Genomic DNA, 23,050 nt, shown 5'->3' with positions numbered 1-23,050 from the left:
GGCCGTGTCCCACATACAGCAACTAGAAAGATGTGCAACTACGACGTAGAACTATCTACTGGGGCTTTGGGGAAAAAGAAATAAATAAAAAAAAATAAAATTAAAAAAAAAAAAGTTTCATGGGGGGCCAGCCCTGTGGCTTAGCGGTTAAGTGCACGCGCTCCGCTACTGGCGGCCCAGGTTCAGATCCCGGGCGCACACCGACGCACTGTTTCTCTGGCCATGCTGAGGCCACGTCCCACATACAGCAACTAGAAGGATGTGCAACTATGACGTACAACTATCTATTGCAGCTTTGGGGAAAAAAGGAGGAGGATTGGCAATAGATGTTAACTCAGAGCTGGTCTTCCTCAGCAAAAAGAAAAAAAGAGGAGGATTAGCATGGATGTTAGCTCAGGGCTGATCTTCTTCACAAAAAAAAAAAAAAAAAAGAAGGTTCATGGGTACATAACGATATTCAAAAAAACAGGGAGAGGGGAGGCTCTTTTTATAGAAGAAAGCCAGCTAACAATGCAGAAGGAATAATAGAAATAAAATTTTCTAATTTTAGTTCTATCATTTTGCAACTGTCAGTATAATTACTGAGTTAGGTTAAGAATCATCAGTAGATGGAAAACCAAAAACCACTGTGTGAAAGACGGCCGAGGAAAAAGATTTTCAATGATCTCAAATTATGATCCCATGAATTAATTTCTAACTACAAAAAGAAATATATATCCTTGCAAATAAAGAAAACTGATGGTCATTTAGTCTTAACCAAATGATTTAGCATCAACAGTAGTTAGGACAGCCTGATACTATGAGCCTTGTGATCTAATGCAATAGAACAATGGTTGGCAAACTACAGCCTGTGGGCCAAATTCAGCCCACCATCTATTTTCAAACAGTCCACGAGCTAAGACTGGTTTTTATATTTTTAAATTGTTGCGGGAAAAAAAATCAAAGGAAGAATAATATTTCAGGACACAAGAAAATTACATAAAATTCAAATTTCAGTGCCCATATAGTGTCACTGGTACACAACCACACTCATTCGTTTATGTGTTGTCTCTGGCTGCCTTCTTGCTACAATGGTAGAGCTGAGTAGGAGTGACAGAGACCATATGGCTTGCAAAGCCTAAAATAGTATCTGGCCCTTTATAGAAAATTTGCAGACCCCTACAAGAGAAAGTACACAACATCACTTACAAGTATTCTTGCCAAAAATGTTTAACTTGAATCTAATCACAAGGAAACAATCGAACAAATCCAATAATGTGAGAGACAAAACAACTGCGCTGGATGCTTCAGACACTAATCCTTATTCTTAAGAGACTCATGTGGAAGTATTCAGGCATTGAAGTGTCATGATTTCTACTTTTAAATGGTTCAGAAAAAATATAATGTACATGAGAGAGATAAAGTGAGATAAGGTAAATAAATGTGGCAAAGTATTTAATAACTGATGAAATCTAGGTAAAGGGTACATGGGTATTCATCATGCTATAGTGTTTCAACTTTTCTGTGGGTTAAAATTTTCAAAATAAAACATTGCAGGAAAAAATAGGTCCTTTATATACTACTTTTCTTTAAAAGAGTTCAAAACACTTCTAATTTTTATCATACTACTTCACAAATATTTAATGATGAATGACTCAGCTTCACAAAACCCCATAATATGCTACTGGAGATAGGCAATATCCCCAATTCATAAATGCGGTTAAGAGAGGTCAAAGTTTACGCTCACATAAGATGATGACAGAGTTAAGATAGTTTTGAGTTTCCTGCTGAATAGTCATCTTTTTTTTTCTTTTTAAACTTTAGAACATTTAAGGTATGGTTTTAAAATGGAACTTGCTTAAGAATGTAGTGACATCATATATTTTCCACTTTCAAAGTATAAAAGAGGCTTGATTCAAACATCCCTGTTTCATAAAGAGATCCTGGACCACCTTAAGAGTTTGATGCTACCTTTAACTGTTTCAGGAGTTCTCTGCCTAGTTCACAGTCCAATTTGATGGCAAACACAATGTGTAGAATGATGGTGCCTTCCACATGACGAAGTTCACCTGATGGCACGGTAACAAGATCCAACAGCCTAAAAGATTCAACAGAAAGGTATGAGCTATTGTTTGAGCACGAGACAACAGTAGAACAGATGAACAAGTAGACCAACTCAAGCTGAACTCATGTTCACTGGAGGCAGGCAGTAAGTCCAAATTCTACTGCCTCATTTTCCGCTCCTTTTTACAAAACTTTCTGAAAGAATTGTCTATAGTCATTATTTCCACTTCTTTATCTCTTCCCAGTTAAACCCAGTTCAATTAGGCTTCTTCATCCCCTTCCTCTCCCCCACAATACCATTTGTCTATTCTTGCAAGGGTTACAAATGATCTCTGTGTTGCCAAAACCAATAATCAAATCCCATCTTAATTAACACCTCAGCAGATTTGACACAGTTGACCATTTCTTTCTTTCTTTTTTTTTTTTTTAATTTTATTTATTTATTTTTTTCCCCAAAGCCCCAGTAGATAGTTGTATGTCATAGCTGCACGTCCTTCTAGTTGCTGTATGTGGGACGCAGCCTCAGCATGGCCGGAGAAGCGGTGTGTCGGTGCGCGCCCGGGATCGAACCTGGGCCGCCAGCAGCGGAGCGCGCACACTTAACCACTAAGCCACGGGGCCGGCCCGTCCATTTCTTTCTTGAAATACTTTCTTCTTTTAGCTTCTGGGGCATTGTCACTGGCCTCTTCTCAATTTTTTGTGCTGGCTCACCCTCCCTTTAAATGGTGGAATCCCTGAGCTCATCTTGGGTTTCTTTCTCCTTTCTCCACAATTTCCCTCGGTAACCCCATCCAGACCCATGGCTTTAGTCTCTTCCATTCTCTATCTCCAGTTCTAATCTTTCCCTATAACTCTAGAATGCCTGCTCAACACCTCCATTTGGGATGCTAACATACATCTCAAACTTAACATGGTCAAAACTGAGTTTACTTTCCCCTAAACCTGCTTTTCTTTCAGTCTTTCTTGACTCAGTATACAAGATCACCTTACAATCACTCACTCACGCCAAGTAACTAAAAGTTATTCTAGATTAGAAGTAGTAGGCTGCAATAGGATTAATGACATGAACTCTGCAGCCCTTCTGCCTGGATTCAAATCCCAGCTCCACAACTTTATGGCTATATAACCTTGGGAAATTCCTTAATTTCTCTGTGCCTCAGTTTCTGCATCCATAAAATAGAGGCAAAATAGGGTTGTTGTGGCATCTAAAGTGTTTAGAACAGCACCTGGCACAGAGTAAGCACTCTCTAAACGTCTGCTTAAAAAAATCCTCTTTTTCAGACATGCCATGCTGTGCCCTGCCTTTGTAGTAACTATTCCACTAACTGAGAATGTTCTTTTTCCTGACTACACACTACAGCTCTTCTCATTCAGGCTTCAGTTAAAACAGCACCTTCTCAGAGAGGTCTTCCCTGACCACCCAATCTAAAGTAGCTATGCTGTCACTATCACATCATCCATTTGAATTATCTGCATAGCACTTTCCACTCCAATATTTTTCTTGTTATTTATTTATTTTCTGTTCTCTTCTCATTTAAGTTCCATGAGAATAGAGACCTTGTCTGACCAGTTCATCACTGTAGTCTCAGGGCCAAATAGCTCCTGGCACAGAATAGACACTTAATAAATAGCCTTTAAACTTGCAACTTACTGAACAATTATTGCTATTTTCCTGGAAAGGTACAAATCAAAGAGTTGAAGAGGCTGCACTATTATTTAACTTTATTACTGAGCAGCTAGGAGAAGATTAGAGAAGCTCTGTGCTGAGGTGAAGGTACGGACTGAAAGGCTAGATAACAAGTAACAAATACACAATGAGAACATGAATTTGTAAAAACGATTTTATTGCTATATTACTCACTCATCACCACTCTGTTCCTCATTGTGCTGCTTATCTAGCTCACTGAAGAAAGCTATGATTCCTTCCAAAACTCTCTTTCTGCTTCCCTGAAAAAATATAAAATAGGTAAGGTCTCCCCATAAAAGACAAAATCACCAACTTGAACTTAAAAGTACTTTTCAACTTAAAGGATTCTCAAGAGTAAATGTATTTTTTTTTAATTTTTAATGAATTAAGTTTTTTATTGCAGTAACATTGGTTTGTAACATTGTATAAATTTCAGGCATATATCATTATACTTCTATTTCCGCATTGAGTACATCATGTTCACCACCCAAACACTAATTACAATCCATCACCACACACATGTGCCTAATCATCCCTTTCGCCCTCCTCCCTCCCCACGTCCCCTGTGTTAACCACCAATCCTATCTCTGTCTCTATGTGTTTGTTTGTTGTTGTTTTTATCTTCTACTTATGAGTGAGATCATACAATATTTGATCTTTTCCCTCTGACTTATTTCGCTTAGCATAATACCCTCAATGTCCACCCATGTTGTCACAAATGGCTGGATTTCATCGTTTCTTATGGCTGAGTAGTATTCCATTGTGTATATATACCATATCTTCTTCATCAAGAGTAAATTTAAATAGACAAACAAATTACAACCTTGAGTCACACTAAGAATTTATAGAACACTTTCATGTTGAAATCGGGTTTGAAATACATCTTAGTGTCAGACTTTTAGGGACCTATAGTCCACTCTTTCTGAGATCTTTATCCCTTTTACTACCACACACACAAAAATGTGGTAGTACAAGGCATAATGTATGTTTTCCTTGGCTGAGGAGCATGACCTTTTTACTAGATCAAATCATCATACATGAAATGAAAGCATCTCTGCCCTAGTATGTAAACAAAGAGTACAAATAAGCTGAATGGCCCTAACTGGTCATTCCACTGGAGTTAAAAAGAAATAATTTTTTATTTATACCTTTGAGGAGAGAACCAGAAGCTGATAGACCAAAGGTGGTATTTCTTGAAGATTCAACTTGGAGAACATCCTCAATACTTTTTCCATCACAAATTCCACCTCTTCTGCAGTCAGAGGGACATCCCTGTGGATCAAAGAGTCTAAAGGCCAGAGTCTAAAAGCTCTGGCCTAATTTGGGAGATATTAGAATATTATAACTCGCCCTCTTGATTTTTCTCTAATGGAGAATCTTAAAGGAGACCAATAACCTTACCTAAGTAAAGTCAGCTTGGAAAAAAAATCATGAAGTTATACTTTAAATAAGCAATTAAAGCAAAAAAAGCGGGGGGAGAGAATGTTGCAACAGAAAACAGAGGTACCAATACTCTAATCCAGGAGAGAGTGGTATTTGAGCTTGATACATTTCAATTTCCAGCAGGTAAGTTCACAAAGCAAGATATGAAGAGAAAAGGGAAGGATAATGCTTACTTGAACATGGAGGTGAGTTGGATTACATACTGTTGATTCCATCTGGTTAAAGAAAATGACAAAGAATATGAAAGTTTATCACATTTTAATTTATTTACATATTAACTGTGAAATTAGTAGGGAATAAAAAAATTAAGGCCATTTCAAGTTTTATTTGGTACCACTGGGAAATGACATTTAAAACAATGAAATAACAGCTTTTAACCTATCAGACTGGCAAAATCAAATTCTGACAATATTCAATGCTGGTCAGATTATGGGGAAAAATACACTCTTCATATACTGTTTTAAGGAATGTGCACTGATATAACCCATCTGGGAAGACAAGTTGGCAATACTTACCAACTTGAAAAATGCACATTACCACAGACCCACCCAACTTATTATTAGAAATATATCCCTTGTACATGCTTATAAAAGGTCACCTAGATATATAAGGATGTTCACTGCAACACTTTTTATAATAGCAAAAAACCAATAACCAAATGTTATTTATTGGGACAAAAACAAATAAACTAACAATTGAAGATATGCCAAATAATATAACAGAATACTATGGAACTATCAAAAAGAATGATGGAGAGTTGTATATGCTGACATGAACATGTGTTAAATGAAAATGTTATAATGTGTATTGAATAAACTCTTTTGTGTAATTAAAAACGAATAAATGGATAAATATGCATGTGCTGACACATGCCTAAAATTATTTACGTAAGGGATCTTATGTAAAGAACCATAAAAGCAGTTATCTCTGGTTTAGATAATCTTGGGTATTCCCTTCTAGTTCTTTTTAATATACCCAAGGGTAATAACAGTATTATACAACAGTATTCTATTTCATTGACTATATTGTAAGAATTTTCATCTTCGATGTATATCTTTATATATTTCATTTCTAATGGGTATAAATTTCATGGAGTGACCCTACCTTAACTTACACAGTTTACCATAACTTATGTGTCTTTATTATTGTATGCTTAAGTTGGTCACAAGTTTCTGTGTTCAACATGTTCATGTATGAGGATTTTCTTATATGTTGGAGTCTCTGCTTAAGGTAGATTCCCATATTTCTGGTTTAAAGATACAAATATCACTTATATATCCCAATCCCTCAAAAAAACAGAAAAGATATAGCAGCAGGGTGACTTTCCAACCTTAAGGACCTTGGGACTCTAAATAATGCTAGAGGACTAAATTGCTGTGTTAAAATGGACAGTCATGAAAATAGAAACTATATGTATAGTCTTAGACAGAAAATATAGTATATAATCTCTCTCAATAATTTGTCACAGACTAAATGGTTTTATAGTGGTACGTTATAAACTAAAAAATGGATATAAATTCCTGAAATAAATGGTAATTCCCTTTTTGGCCACTTGTAGTCCTGAGAGAGTTCTACACATTATTGAGAAAGACTCACCTCCCAGAACAGAGGGTATTAATCAACTGCTTCTTACATTCTTCCCCATTTAGTTCACCTATAAATGGAAAATACACTGAGAAATAAATTTGATTAGGTGAACAGAGAAAAAGCCACTAGAATTAGAAGAAACTTACCTTTTCCATAAACCAGATTTTCCTTTTTGGTAGCAAGGGCAGTGAGAATGATGGGTAGTAACTCTAAAGATTTTCCATTCATTAGGCTGCCCTCTTGGATAGCACCAACAAACTCATTGGCTAATTCAACCAAAAATGGTCCTGGAAAATTGTGAGCCTAGTTTATGGGATAAAGAAAATGTTAAGCAGATATCTAAACGTTTGATATCTCTTCCCAAGAAATAGAGTCTTTTGCTGAATTAATAGAATTGGCATTGAAACCCAGAACTGGTCCTACAAGGGATTCAGGGAATCATTCTGCTCTGATACAAACTTATAATTGTAAAGGGTTTCAAAGGTCAGAATCCTCTACCAGTTCCCTAATGTTTTCAAATATGCCAACTCTTCAAAGAGAAACATGTCTATGATACCAGAAGTGTAAACATCTAGGTGGTTTATGGCCCATCCATCAACTGTTTTGTTTTTTTTAACAATAGTTCTTAAATTTATTTATAGGAACTATGCTAGGTTTGGCACATTTAAGTTTTTGCTCCCTCAACAAATTACAAACGCCTCAAGATCCAACCAAAACCAACAAAGTTTTTGTTTTCCATCTCACCTCCAGCATTAGTAATCCGATGATCTCAGATGCTACTTCTTTGTGCAAATCCCCTGACTCCACCAACTGGATACCACAAGTGTATATCTTAAGTCTCCTAAGAGCTCCAGCTTCCACAGAGCAGGGGGAACCTTATTGTTTTAAACAGGTGGTAAAGAAACAAAGAAAGAAATAAAGAAAAAGTCTTACAAAGTTGAAGGGCAAATAGGAAAAACAAGCAGATTTGTAGTTTAATATAGAAATAGAATTATTAAACTACTGATTACTATGGTATTTTTTTTTAATTTATTTTTTTGTGTGAGGAAGATCGGCCCTGAGCTACCATCTGCCAACCCTCCTCTTTTTGCTGAGGAAGACTGGCCCTGGGCTAACATCCATGCCCATCCTCCTCCACTTTATATGGGACACCTGCCACAGCAGAGCGTGCGCACTTAACCGCTTGCGCCACTGGGCCAGCCCCTACTATGGTATTTAGAACAGCAATATTTAAGAGCTTTGAAAAAGTATTTAATTTACGCAGGTGACTGAAATGTCATCTTTTCTTCTTCCACCTATGTCATTAATTTTTATAAGTTCACAGTGTAGAAAGAGGAATACCTTCTAATATATCTTATAGCCTTCTCTACGTTCTGTAACACAAATTAAATGTCTTTAACGTACTTCACTTCAAAACTTCATCACTGAGTGATGTCAGCAGAAATGGCAGAGTAATAAAGAGCTCAAAAAATCCTCTCCTCCATAAAAGCAACAAGAATACTCACAAAAACAGTGAAAATCAACTTGTTCAGAACTCTGGAAAGTAACCAAAGGCTTGCAACAATTCAGGGAGTGTTTATTTAAGAAAAACAGTTGAATTTCAGGAAGAACAGTGAGCTTTGTGGTGTTTTAACATGCTTTCATCCCATACTCGCCTAACACAGTAGTCTTTAAAACCAATATCCCCAAAGTGATGGTGAAAGTCAACAGTCCAGCAGCCTCTGGAGGGGACAGAATATGGGTGGAGCTCCTCTAAAGCCCAATTCCGAGATAACTGTCATTATTTGACCTGTCCGGCTGTTCCCTAGAAATTTTCACTAGCAAGACTTGTCTTTATTTGATCTGACTTAGAACCCACCCAGTGCAAACAGCCTTTTACCTGGGGCATTTGTCTAAATCAGCTGCAACTGATCAATATTTTAGCTTCCTTGAGGCAGCAGTAACAGTTGGGCAAGCACCAAGCTGACCAAAAAACTTAAAAGGAAATCCTGGAGAATATGTGTATAAGGAGCTTTGAAATATTCTGACATAGTCCTCGGAATCTAGAAAGCCATGCAGATACTCAGGGCTGTGCACGTGGACAGCACTATGTGTATGACCAGGCAAAACCCAGGAAAACCCTAAGCTCTCATCTCTGGCTGACCTTGAGGCTCTGCACAAGCAGAAAGGCTAAGGAGAAGTTATAAACTACCTCCTGAGCATTGAAGGTGTGCCCCCAACATGCACAAGGCCCCTCAGCAAAGGCTGGGAAGCTCCTTGGTTCCAGGCATTTAAGGAAATCTTTGCCCAATCATTAGCAGTGGCCATAAACAACATTGCCCATACACAACAAATACATGTTTTACAAAATTAGTTCAGAAGAACCACTATAAAAAGAAAAGGAACACCGGAACAGCAACAACAGATGTAGGGGAGGAAAATGGTATCTGATTTCCAGAGTTCCCACAAAATATCATTTAAAATGACCATTTTTCAACAACAAAATAAAACCTATAAGACATGCAGGGAAACAAGAGTATGGTCCATACACAGGAAAAAAGGAATCAATAAAAACTGTCTCTGACAAGAGCCCAAATGTTAGATTAACTAGACAAGAATTTTTTTTTTTTTTTGAGGGTCTCAATTATTTTTTTTTTTTTGATTTTTATTGATATTTTAATGGTTTCTAACATTGTGAAATTTTGGGTTGTACATTTTTGTTTGTCCATCACCCCATATATGACTCCCTTCACCCCTTGTGCCCACCCCCCACCCCCACTTCCCGGGTAACCACAGTCCAGTTTTCTCTGTCCATGTGTTGGTTTATATTCCACATATGAGTGAGATCATACAGTGTTTGTCTTTCTCTTTCTGGCTTATTTCACTTAACATAATACGCTCCAGGCCCATCCATGTTGTTGCAAATGGGACGATTTTGTCTTTTTTTATGGCTGAGTAGTATTCCATTGTATATATATACCACATTTTCTTAATCCAATCGTCAGTCGAGGGACACTTAGGTTGCTTCCACTTCTTGGCTATGGTGAATAATGCTGCAATGAACATAGGGGTGCATAAGCCTCTTTGGATTGTTGATTTCAGGTGCGTTGGATAGATTCCCAGTAGTGGGATGGCTGGATCATAGGGCATCTCTATTTTTAATTCTTTGAGGAATCTCCATACCATTTTCCATAGAGGCTGCACCAATTTGCATTCCCACCAGCTGTGTATGAGGGTTCCTGTTTCTCCACATCCTCTCCAACATTTGTTGTTTTTTGTCTTGGTGATTATAGCCATTCTAACGGGCGTGAGGTGGTATCTTAGTGTTGTTTTGATTTGCATTTCCCTGATGATTAGTGATGTTGAGCATCTTTTCATGTGCCTATTGGCCATCTGTATATCTTCCTTGGAGAAGTGTCTGTTCATTTCCTCTGCCCATTTTTTGATCGGGTTGTTTGTTTTTTTGTTGTTCAATTGTGTGAGTTCTTTATATATTATGGAGATCAACCCCTTGTCAGATGTATGTTTTGCAAATATTCTCTCCCAGCTGGTTGGTTGTTTGTTCATCTTGATTCTGATTTCATTTAGACAAGAATTTTAAATATGCTCAAAGAACAAAAGGAAACCATGTCTAAAGAACTAAAGGAAAATATAAAAACGATATCTCACTAAATAGAGAATATCAATAAAGAGACAGAAATTATAAAAAAGAACCAAACGGAAACTCTGGAATTAAAAAGTACAATAATTGAACTGAAAAAATCCACTAAAGAGCTCAACAGGAGAACTGACCTGGTAGAAGCAAGAATCAGAGAACTTGAAGATACAGCAATTGACATTATGTGGTCTGAGGGACAGAAAGAAAAAGGATAAAAATGAACAGAGCCTCAGAGACCTGTGGATACCATCATGAGTACCAATACAGATAATAACGCAAGTTCTGGAAAGAGAGAAAGGGGCAGAAAGAAGAAATAACTGCCCAAAACTTCCCAATTTTAATGAAGAACACTAATCTACACATTCAAGAAGCTCAATGAACACCAAATATGATAAACCCAAGAGATCCACACCTAGATATACCAAAACAAACTGTCCAAGTCAAAGACATATCATCATCTTACAGGCCGTATGTGAAAAACCCACAGCTAACATCATACTCAAGGATTGAAGACTAAAAGCTTTTCCATAAGATCAGAAAAAATACAAGGATGCCTACTTCTGCCACTTCTGTTCAACACAGTATTGGAAGTACTACAAAGAGTAATTGTATTTAGTACCACTGAACTCTACACTTAAAAAAAAGTCAAAGACAAAGAAAAAAATCTTGAAAGCTACAAGACGGAAGTAACTCATCTGGTAAAAGGGATAGCTGATAAGATTAACCACTGATTTCTCATCAAAAACCATTGAACAGCAGAAGAAAATGGGATAATATAGTCAAAGCGTTGAAAGAAAGACTGTCAACCAAGAACTCTACAACCAGAAAAACTATCCTTCAAAAATGAAGGAGAAATTAAGATGTTCCCAGATAAACAAAAAAGAGAATTTGCTGCCAAAAGACCTGCCCTAATACTAAAGGGAGTCCTTCAGGCTACAATAAAAGGACACTAGACAGTAACATGAATCCACACGAAATAGGGAGCACCAGGAAAGGTAACTACATAGGAAAATATAAAAGACAGTATAAATGTACTTTTTATTTGTAATTATTTTTTCTCCTGATTTATGAGATACCTGTATAAAGCAATATTTATAAATCTGTGTTGATGGACATAAATGTGTAAAGATGTAATTTATACGACAATAATAGCACAAAGTGGGGGGAGAATGAAGCTATATATAGGGCAAAGTTTTGCAAACTATTAAAACTAAGTTGGTATTAATCTAAACTAGATTGTTATAAATTAAGATGTTAGTTGTAATCCCCAGGGCAACCACTAAGAAAGTAACTCAAAAATATAGTAAAAAAGATGACAAAGAAATTAAAATGCTACACTAGAAAATATCTATTTGACACATAACACATAAGGCAGTAACAGAGAAACAAAAACGACATAAGACATAAAGAAAATAAATACCAAAATGGCAGATGTAAATCCTACCTTATCAGTAACAACAGTAAATGTAAAGGGATTAGACACTCCAATCAAAATGCAAAGGCTGGCAGAACAGATTTTCTAAAATCCAATTATATCCTATCAACCAGAGATACAGTTTAGATTCAAAGACATAGCTTGCAAGTTAAAGGATGGAAAAAGGTATACCATGTACAGTAACCAAAGAGAGTTGGAGTGGCTATACAAATATCAGGAAAAAATAGACTTTAAGACAAAAATTATTACTAGAGAAAAAGACGGGCGTTTTATAACGATAAAAAGGTCAATCCATCATCAAGATATAACAATTCTAAACATATAAGGACATAACAAAAGAGCTCCAAAATACACGAAGCAAAAACTGACAGAACTGAAGGGAGAAAAAGACAATTTAACAATAACAGTTGGAGACTTCAATATCCTGTTTTCAATAACGGATAGAACAACTGGACAGAAGATCAACAAGGAAATAGACTTGAACAACGCACTAGATCTAACAGATAGCTATAAAACACTACACCCAACAACAGCAGAAGACACATTCTTCTCCAGTGCACATGGAGTGTTCTACAGGATAAACCACACATTAGGCCATAAAAAAATTCTCAATAAATTTAAAGGACTATAATCATACATTTATGTTCTGTGACCATAGCGGAATGAAATTAGAAATCAATAACAGAAAGAAATCTGGAAAATTCACAAATATGTGGAAATCAACCCAATCTTAAATACCAATGAGTCAAAGAAGAAAGCACAGAGAAATTAGAAAATACCTTGAGATGAATGAAAAAAACCCCACAACATTCCAAAAGTTTTATCAGGATGCAGCTATAACAGTGCTTCGAGGGAAATCTATAGTTGTAAATGCCTATATTAAAAAAGAAGAAGGATTAGATCTCAAATCAATAACCCAATCTTCCACCATAAAAAACTATAAAAAGAGCAAATTAAACCCAAAGCAAGTGAAAAGTAAAATCAGACTTATATGAAATAGAGAATAGAACAACAGAGAAAAACCAAGGAAACCAAATCTTTTTCTTTGAAAAGATCAACAAAATTGAAAAATTTTCAGACTGACCGAGAAAAAAAAGAAGACTCAAATTACTAATACCAGGAATCAAAGAGGGGCATTACTACTGATCTTATAGAAATAAAAAGGATTATAAGGGAATACTATGAACAACTGTATATGAATAAATCAGATAACTTAGATGAAATCGCTAAATCGCTAGAAAGACACAAACTACTGAAACTGACTCAATTAACAACAATGTTTAACAAATGCTTCCAAAAAAACAAAATATGAGGGAGCATTCCCCAACTCATTCTATGAGGCCAGTATTCTCCTCATACCAAAACCAAAGACACCATAAGAAAACTACATATCAATAACCCTTGTGACTACAGATGCAAAAATCCTCAAAAAAATACTAGCAAACTGAATTCAGCAATATATAAAAAGGATTATACTCTATGACCAAGTGGGATTTAACCCAAGAATACAAGATTGGTTCAATGTATAAAAATCAATGTAATATAGCATATATACAGAATAAAGGATAAAAACCACATGATCATCTCAGTAGACACAGAAAAAGCATGTGAAATATCCAATACCCTTTCATGATAAAAACACTCAATAAACTAGGAGTAGATGGGAACTTCCTTTAACCTCATAAAAGGCATCTATGAAAAGCCCACAGCTAACATCTTACTCAATGGTAAAAAACTGAAAGATTTCCCCGTAAGATCAGGAACAAGACAAGGATGTCTACTCTCACCACATTTATTCAACACTGTACTGGAGGTTCCAAGCAGGGTAATTAGGCAAGAAAAATAAACGAAAGGCATCCAGATTGAAAACAAAGTAAAACTATCTCTATTCACAGATGACATTATCTTGTTTATAGAAAATCCTAAGGAATCCACAAAAAAGAAACTATTAGAGTTAATAAACAAGCAGAGGGAGGTTGCAGGATATGAGATCAATACACAGTATGCATTTCTATACACTAGCAATGAACAATTACAAGATTAAATTAAGAAAACAGTTCCATTTACAGTAGCATCAAAAAGAATAAAATACTTAGGAATAAATTTAATAAAAGAAATGCAAGACTTATACTCTGAAAACTATATCATTGAAAGAAATGAAAGAGGACGTAAGTAAATGGAAAGACATTCCATGTTCATGTAATGGAAGTCCTATACTAAGATAGCAGTACTTTTCAAATTCATATATAGATTCAACACTATCCCTACCAAAACCCCAGCTTCCATTTTTGTAGAAATTGACAAGCTGATTTTAAATTCATATGGAAACACAAGGGACCTAGAATATCCAAAATAACCCTGAAAAAAGAAAAACCAAGTTGGAAGACTCACATTTCCCAATTTTAAAACTTACCATAAAGCTATACAAATCAAGATGCTGTGGTACTGACATAAGGAGAGACACATACATCAAGGGAATAGAACTGTGAGTCCAGAAACAAACCCTCACATTTACAGGCAATTGATTTTCAATAAGGGTGCTACTGAAAATGGGGAAAGATGAAGTTGGATTCCTACCTCACAAAATTAATACAAAAATTAACCCAAAATGGATCAAAATCTAAATGTAAAAGCCAAGACTATAAAACTTTGAAAAGAAAATACAGTTGTAAATCTTCGTGACTTTGGATTAAGCAATGGTTTCTTAAATAAAACATAAAAAGCACATCATACAAAAAAATTAATTGGACATCAAAATTAAAAACTTTGTGCTTCGGGGCTTGCCTGGTGGCGTAGTAGTTAAGTTTGCACACTCTGCTTCGGCGGCCTGGGGTTCACGGGTTCGGATCCCCAGCACAAACCTATGCACGACTTATCAAGCCGTGCTGTGGCAGGTGTCCCACATAAAACGGAGGAAGATGGACACAGATGTTAGCTCGGGGCCAATCTTCCTCAGCAAAAGGAGGAGGATGGGCAACAGATGTTAGCTCAGGGCTAACCTTCCTCACACGCACACAAAAAAAACTTTGTGCTTCAAAGGATACCATCAAAAGAGTGAAAAGACAAGCCAGAACGGGAGAAAATTTTTGCAAATCATATATCTAATAAGGGACTTGTATCTAGACTATATAAGGAACTATTACAACTCAATGTTAAAAATACAAATAATCTAATTTTAAAAGGGCAAAGGATCTGAATAGACATTTCTCCAAAGAAGATATACAAATGGCCAGGAAGCACATGAAAAGATGATTAACATCACTAGCCATCAGGGCAATGCAAATCACAACCACAGTGAAATACCACTTCACTCACTAGGATAGCTAAAATGAAAAAGACAGACAATAACAAGGGAAGTGGAGAAATGAGCATCCTCATTCAGTGCTGGTGGGAATGTAAATGGTGTAGCCACTTTGGAAAACAGTTTGGTGGCTCCTTAAACAGTTAAATGTGCAGTTACCATATGATCCAGCAATTCTACTCTTAGATATTTACCAAAGAGAAATGAAAATGTGTCTACACAAAAACTGGTACACAAATTTCATAGCAGCATTATTCATAACTGCCAAAAAGTGGAAACAACCTAAACGTCCGTCAACTCGTGAATGGAAAAGTGTATAATATTCCATACAATGGAACATTATTCCACAATAAAAAGAAATAAAATACTGATACAGACTACAACATGGATGAATCTTGGTAACCTTATGGTAAGTGAAAGAAGTCCGTCACAAAGAACCATATATTGTATGATTTCATTTATATGAAATACCCAGAATAGGCAAATTCATAGAAACAGAAAGTACATGAGCGGTTTCTTAGTGCTGGGGTGGATCAGGGGTTTAGGCAGGTGACAATTAGGGGGTGCAGAGTTTCTTTTAGGGCTAAGAAAAATATTCTAAAATTGATTATGGTGAGGACGTGCAACTCTGTGATTATACTAAAAGTCACTGAATCGCACATTTTAAGTGTGAATTTTGATGTCAAATATCTCAATTTAAAAAAATCAATTGTACACTTTAAAAGGATGAATTTTTTAGTATGTGGATTATATCTCAATTTTTTAAAATGTCATCATTAGCTAATTACTGGTCCTCTACACTATCAATTTAACAGGATTAAAATGATTAGGAAGTAATTTCCACAAGTACTTGATAATTCATGCTGCTACTCTTAAACTAGGCTTTCCAAATCTATGTTTTTAAATAAGGTTAGTTACAGAAGTGGGAGCCAAAATAATCTGTCCCAGGTTTGTCTGTTCAAGAAAGAAATTACTCATTTCTTTCACTTACTAGTATATATAGGCAGCTGATTCTGATCTTTCATTGTTTCCTTTTCTCTGATATTTCTACAAAATAGTCATTTAGCAAGTTTCCATAAAGGTTGACTCAACCAATTTTGAAAGTTTTTTCATAAATAGGAAGATGTATTTTTGGAGATCCAATTTACTTGCCGCAGCAAGAAAAATAAACCAAGTTAAAATATCCTGCTAAGAGTCTAAACCCACTTTTAATTTTTGCCTTGTAGAATTTTATTCTACCACAATTTATAAAACCACTGTGAGTCACAACCTGCGACAATGTAGAACTTGCCCTTGTTCAAGATTCAGAAACAAATATGCCAAGCTGAGAATTGAGAATTGATACCGGCTCAAGACAAGGTTGACATAAGGGAAGGCATATTGTAGAAAAGAAAAACTCTATTGTAACTTTGAAGGACCTCTGACAAACTAACCCAGGGGGATATGCACCCTCCAGGAGATCTAACCGCTCTGTAGATTTTACGACCCCTGCTTGTACATGTACCACCTCCCAGCTGCGATAGGATGCTAACTTCGTTTTTTTGAGTTCCTTAGGAACATGATGACCCCCGAACAGAGAATCTATGCTGATAGCCATCATCAGCTGAAAGATCTGGTGTGGCACTCCCAGTCTGTAACACCAGAAGGTCAACATTCCTAACCCCCTCCCCAATAACCCAATGGCCTATATAACTGCTGTGAGATTTTGTGCCCCCTTAAGATGGTTCTTTTGGACATGAGTCGGCCATCTTCCCTCTTGCTAGCAAGCTGTAATAAAAAAGTCCTTTTTCTCCTACCACCTTGCCTCTTGACTTACGGCGAGCAGAAGGCCCCACCTTGGGCGGTAACAGAATCTCTCTACATGTCACCCAAAATATTCCATTTCATTAAACTCCAGAGCTCCCTAGCTCCTTGTTAAGCACAGATTAAGTACTAAACATTGTTGTTCTCTTCTCCAAAATTTTAAAAGCACAAGTAAACCAAAGCAGATTTTATGAAGTACATCCTTTACAGGCCCCAAAACCAGCAATATAATCTCAGGTAGCCATTTCAATCCCCTTCAGTAAAATTATTGAAGCCCACAAGACAAGAGACTGCTGCTTTAGCTGATTCTGTAAAATCCTCAAAACACATAAGTCTCTGTGGGGCTTCAAACAGTAAGAGAAGTAGCAATATGTGCCAAAAGTAAACAAATCTCCCAATGAGCCCAGGGAGACAGAAGTGGCATTAATCGTCATTACCTTTGAAGATGGCTCTCAGGAGTGCTCCAGCAGCTTTTCCTTTCACTGCCTGGTTCTGAAGGAGATCAGCCAGCTGCAACCAAAGAAGAAAATATAAGTCTCTGGCAACCATTTCTCTACCTTAGTGACCTAAACTCCCAATATTAAAAACACTCATCAGTCAGGTTCATACCTTCAGAGACTCCAGGTATCACAACATTTATTTAGATAGAGCAGGGTAGATCTTAACATTATGCTAGGCTGTCAAGACTGAAATTTATTCACACATTCATTAACAAACATTTATTGAGTACGTAATCCGCACTAGGTATTGAGCTACGTTTTTGGAGATATACATTCATTTAACAAATACTTTTTGAGCGTGTTTTTTTCCTAGGCAGTAGGGACACAAGGATGAACAAGATGGATATGATAATTTGACTCAGAGTTTATAGCAGACCAGAGGGGAAAAGATGACAAGAAAAAAATTCAGGGGGCTGGCCTGGTGGCATAATGCTTAAGTTTGTGCACTCTGCTTCAGTGGCCTGGGGTTTGCAGTTTCGGATCCTGGGCGCAGACCTACACACCGCTCATCAAGCCATGCTGTGATGGCATCCCACGCACAAAGTAGGGGAAGACTGGCACAGATGTTAGCTCAAGGCGAATCTTTCTCATCAAAAAAAAAAAAAAAAATTCAGAAAAAAATATTTGTAAAGGAAACAAAAGTCTACATAGATAGTAATTGAGGAAAGGGAGGCAACTTCAGCTAAAGTAGTCAGGGAAAGCTTCTCTGAGGTAGATGACATTTACGCAGAGACTTGGAGGGTGAGAAAGAGCTAGTTATGCAAAGGGGGGAAGGAGGACATTCCAGATAGAGGTATCATTATGTGCAAAGGCTCTAAGGGAGCAAAGAGCTTGGCACATTTGAGGACCTGAAGAAAAAGACCAACATGGCTGGAAAGTAGTAAGGAGAAGAGTGGCACAGGATGAGTTTGGAGAACAAGCACCAGATTATGAAGAATCTTGTAGGCCACGGGAGGAAGTTTAGATTTTGTCTAAGTGCAAGAGAAGTCGCTAAAGAGAAAAGAGGAGAGCGATATGTTTTTTTTGTAATCAGTCTTGCTCCTTATGTAGAGAATGGAGCAAGAGAATGGGGGGGTGGTTAAGAGTGAAATAAGGATATCTGTTAAGAGATTGCTACAGTGTTCAAGTGAGAGGTCATAGTGGCCGACACCAAAGTAATAGCAAGGGAGATGTTATGGGTTGAACTGTGTCCTCCCAAAATTCATATGTTGAAGTTCTAATCCCCAGTACCTCAGAATGTGACCTTATATGGAAATAGGGTTGTTGCAGACAATAATTAGTTGAGGTCACTGGGGTGGGCCCTAATCCAATATGACTGATGTCCTTACAAAAAGGGGAAATTTGGACACAGAGACATGTATACAGCGAGAATGCCACATAAAGATGAAGGCAGAGATCAAGGTGATACAAGCCAAGGAATGCCAAAAACAGCAACAAACCACCATGAGCTAGGCGAGAAGTATGGAACAGATTCTCACAGCCCTCAAAAGGAAACAACACTGCCAACACCTTGATCTCGGACTTCGAGTCTCCAGAACTGTAAAAATAAATTTCTGTTGTTAAGTTACTCAGTTTGTAGTACTTTATAATGGCAGCCCTGGCAAACTAATACAGGAGATGAAGAAAAGCAGACTGAAGATATATTTGAAAGCTCAAATCAATAGGACTTTGCTATGGTCTGAACGTTTATGTCCCCCCAAAATTCATATTTGGAATCCTAATGCCCAATGTGATGGTATTAGGAAGGGGGCCTTTGGGAGGTGATTAGGTCATGAGAGTAGAACTCCCACGAACGGGATTAGTGTTCTTATAAAAGAGATCCCACAAAGGTTCCACCACGTGAGGATACAATGTGAAGTCTGCAACCCAGAAGAGGGCCCTCACTCAACCATACTGGTACCCTCATCTCGGACTTCCAGCCTCCAGAACCTTGAGAGATAAATGTATGTTGTTTACAAGCCACCCAGTCTGCCGTATTTCATTACAGCAGCCTGAACGGACTAAGACAGACTTCCTCATGGTTTAGAAGCGAAAAAGGGGTGATGATGAAGCAAAAGAAGAAATCAAGGAGGACTCTTAAATTTCTGGCTTCAGCAACTGAGTAGATGATGGCACCATCCATTGATATGGTAAAAATCTGGGATTAGGCAAGCATCTAAATCACACGAAGGGCTTGTTAAAGCAGATTGCTGGGTATCACTCGTAATTTCTGATTGAGCAGATCTAGTGTGGGGCTCAGAATTACTACTCCTAAGATATCCAAGTGGAGACACCAAATAGACAACTAGATATGCCAAAGTGCAGCTCAGAGAAGACAGAGTTCAATGGGAACATATGACATCACCCAGGGAGCAAATGAAGAGAAGAGAAACACCAATACTCAAGGATTAAAAAGAGAAGCAGCAGCCAGCAAAGAAGACTGAGAAGGTGAGGTTGATAATATCCAGAGAAAAGAGTGTCACAGAAGCCAAAACTAATAAAACAGTGAATTTGATCTCTTCCACAACTACATGTGCTTGGTCTTCTGACTGCAGTCCATCTCTCTCCCTTCTTAAATACATAATAAGGAAGTACTTGACTGCTCTGCCTGGACCCTCCAACAGAATACTCAGCCCTTGACAGTGGGTTCTCAACCAGGGTGATTTTGCTCCTGCCACAGGGTACACTGGGCAATGTCTGGAGATATTTTTAGTTGTCAAAACTGGAAGGGTGCTACTGTCATCTAATGGGTACAGGCCAGGGATGCTGGTAAACATCCTAAAACATACAGGACAACACCCCTCAACAAAGAATTATTAAGTCCAAAACGTGAATAGTGCCAAGGCTGAGAAACTCCGACTTTTCTTGAAAACATTCAGTTTAAACAGAAGGCAGTGTGGCATAGGAGAAAAAAAAAACTGGACCCAGAATCAGAAGACCTGGGCACGAATCCTGGCTGTGTCATTTACTAGCTTTATAACCTCAAGCAAGTTATTTAATCTCTGTTATGTGTGTCCATTTCCCTACCTCAAAGGACTGTTGGGAGGATTGAATTAGATGACAGGCAGAGGACCTTTCACAGGGCCTAACACAGAACAGGTGCCCAATGAATGTTAGTTCTCTTCTACTCTCTCTGTTCTCTATTCCTCTTCCTTCTCCTCCCCCTATTTACGTGATCTTTGGTCTTCCTTTATAATCTTACTCAGTTATGCTTTTTACTGCATTTTAAAACACAGAAGTAGACCAAATAAGATTAAGTATCCTTGTTATTCTGGACGATTTTTTTTTTTTTATTTTTTGTTTATTGCAGTAACATTGGTTTATAACATTGTAAAAGTTTCAGGTGTACATCATTGTACTTCTATTTCTGCATAGATTACATCATGTTCACCACCAAAATACTAATTACAACCCATCACCACACACATGTACCCAATTATCCCTTTCACCCTCCTCCCTCCCCACTTCCCCTCTGGTAACCACCAATCCAATCTCTGTCCCTATGTGTTTGTTTATTGTTGTTATTATCTACTACTTAATGAAGGAAATCATACGGTATTTGACCTTCTCCCTCTGACTTATTTCACTTTGCATTATACCCTCAATGTCCATCCATGTTGTCACAAATGGCTGGATTTCATCATTTCTTATGGCTGAGTAGTATTCCATTGTGTACATATACCACAGCTTCTTTATCCATTCGTCCCTTGATGGGCACTTAGGTTGCTTCCAAGTCTTGGCTATTGTGAATAACGCTGCAATGAACACAGGGGTGCATGTACCTTTGCAAACTGGTGTTTCCAAGTTCTTTGGATAAATACCCAACAGTGGAATAGCTGGATCATATGGTAGTTCTATCCTTGATTTTTTGAGGAATCTCCATACTGTTTTCCATAGTGGCTGCACCAGTTTGCACTCCCACCAGCAGTGTATGAGAGTTCCCTTCTCTCCACATCCTCTCCAACACATGTTGTTTCCTGTCTTGTTAATTATAGCCATTCTGACGGGCGTGAGGTGATATCTCATTGTAGTTTTGATTTGCATTTCCCTGATAGTGATTTTGAACATCTTTAAATGTGTCTGCTGGCCATCTGTATATCTTCTTTGGAGAAATGTCTGTTCAGGTCTTTTGCCCATTTTTTAATTGGGTTGGTAGTTTTTTTGTTGTTGAGATGCATGAGTTCTTTATATATTTTGGAGATTAAGCCCTTATCAGATGTATGGTTTGCAAATATCTTCTCCCAATTGTTAGGTTGTCTTTTCGTTTTGTTGATGGTTTCCTTTGCTGTGCAGAAGCTTTTTAGTTTGATGTAGTCCCATTTATTTTTTCTATTGTTTCTCTTGCCCGGTCAAATGTGGTGTTTGAAAAGATGTTGCTAAGACCGATGTCGAAGAGCGTACTGCCTATGTTTTCTTCTAGAAGTTGCATAGTTTCAGGTCTTACATTCAAGTCTTTAATCCATTTGGAGTTAATTTTTGTGTATGGTGTAAGGTAAGGGTCTACTTTCATTTTTTTGCATGTGGCTATCCAGTTTTCCCAACACCGTTTGTTGAAGAGACTTTCTTTTCCCCATTGTATGTTCTTGGCTTTTTTGTCAAAGATTAGCTGTCCATAGACGTGTGGGTTTATTTCTGGGCTTTCGATTCTATTCCATTGATCTGTGTGTCTGTTTTTGTGCCAGTACCATGCTGTTTTGGTTACTATAGCTTTGTAGTATATTTTGAAATCAGGGAGTGTGATACCTCCAGCTTTGTTCTTTTCTCTCAGAATTCCTTTAGCTATTCGGGGTCTTTTGTTGTTCCATATAAATTTTAGGATTCTTTGTTCTATTTCTGTGAAAAATGTTGTTGGAACTTTGATAGGGATTGCATTGAATCTATAGATGGCTTTAGGAAGTATAGACATCTTAACTATGTTAATTCTTCCAATCCAAGAGCATGGAATATCTTTCCATTTCTTTGTGTCTTCTTCAATTTCTTTCAGAAATGTTTTATAGTTTTCGGTGTACAGATCTTTCACCTCTTTGGTTAAGTTTATTCCTAGGTATTTTATTCTTTTTGTTGCAATTGTAAATGGGATGGTATTCTTAATTTCTCTTTCTGCTACTTCGTTGTTAGTGTACAGAAATGCAACTGATTTTTGTATGTTAATTTTGTATCCTGCAACTTTACCATATTCGTTTATTACTTCTAAAAGTTTTCTGGTGGATTCTTTAGGGTTTTCTATACATAAAATCATGTCATCTGCAAATAGTGACAGTTTCACTTCTTCCTTTCCAATTTGGATCCCTTTTATTTCTTTCTCTTGCCTGATTGCTCTGGCTAGGACTTCCAATACTATGTTAAATAGGAGTGGTGACAGTGGGCATCCTTGTCTGGTTCCTGTTCTTAGAGGGATAGCTTTCAGTTTTTCACCATTGAGGATGATATTAGCTGTGGGTTTCTCATATATGGTCTTTATTATGTTGAGGTACTTTCCTTCTATACCAATTTTATTCAGAGTTTTTATCATAAATGGATGCTGTATCTTGTCAAATGCTTTCTCTGCATCTATTGAGATGATCATGTGATTTTTGTTCTTCATTTTATTAATGTGGTGTATTACGTTGATTGATTTGCGAATGTTAAACCATCC

At 37.2% G+C, this 23,050-nt stretch overlaps 1 protein-coding gene across 3 annotated transcripts in view; it reads right to left on the bottom strand.

The window, feature by feature from the left end:
* Positions 1-23,050, bottom strand: part of FANCI (FA complementation group I) — a 122,528-nt gene that overhangs the window by 71,087 nt on the left and 28,391 nt on the right. For all 3 annotated transcript variants that reach the window (XM_058542426.1, XM_058542424.1, XM_058542425.1), the window contains exons 3-10: positions 17,374-17,446; positions 7,505-7,635; positions 6,907-7,063; positions 6,770-6,827; positions 5,347-5,388; positions 4,879-5,002; positions 3,905-3,990; positions 1,951-2,077 (exon numbers count right to left, since the gene is read on the bottom strand). In XM_058542426.1, the coding sequence (XP_058398409.1) occupies positions 1,951-2,077; positions 3,905-3,990; positions 4,879-5,002; positions 5,347-5,388; positions 6,770-6,827; positions 6,907-7,063; positions 7,505-7,635; positions 17,374-17,446 (798 nt within the window). The remainder of the gene's footprint in view (positions 1-1,950; positions 2,078-3,904; positions 3,991-4,878; positions 5,003-5,346; positions 5,389-6,769; positions 6,828-6,906; positions 7,064-7,504; positions 7,636-17,373; positions 17,447-23,050) is intronic.

This window comes from Diceros bicornis, chromosome 5 (assembly GCF_020826845.1).
Source record: "Diceros bicornis minor isolate mBicDic1 chromosome 5, mDicBic1.mat.cur, whole genome shotgun sequence".
Taxonomy (NCBI): domain Eukaryota; kingdom Metazoa; phylum Chordata; class Mammalia; order Perissodactyla; family Rhinocerotidae; genus Diceros; species Diceros bicornis.
This window is presented reverse-complemented; position numbering and strand designations above follow the sequence as displayed.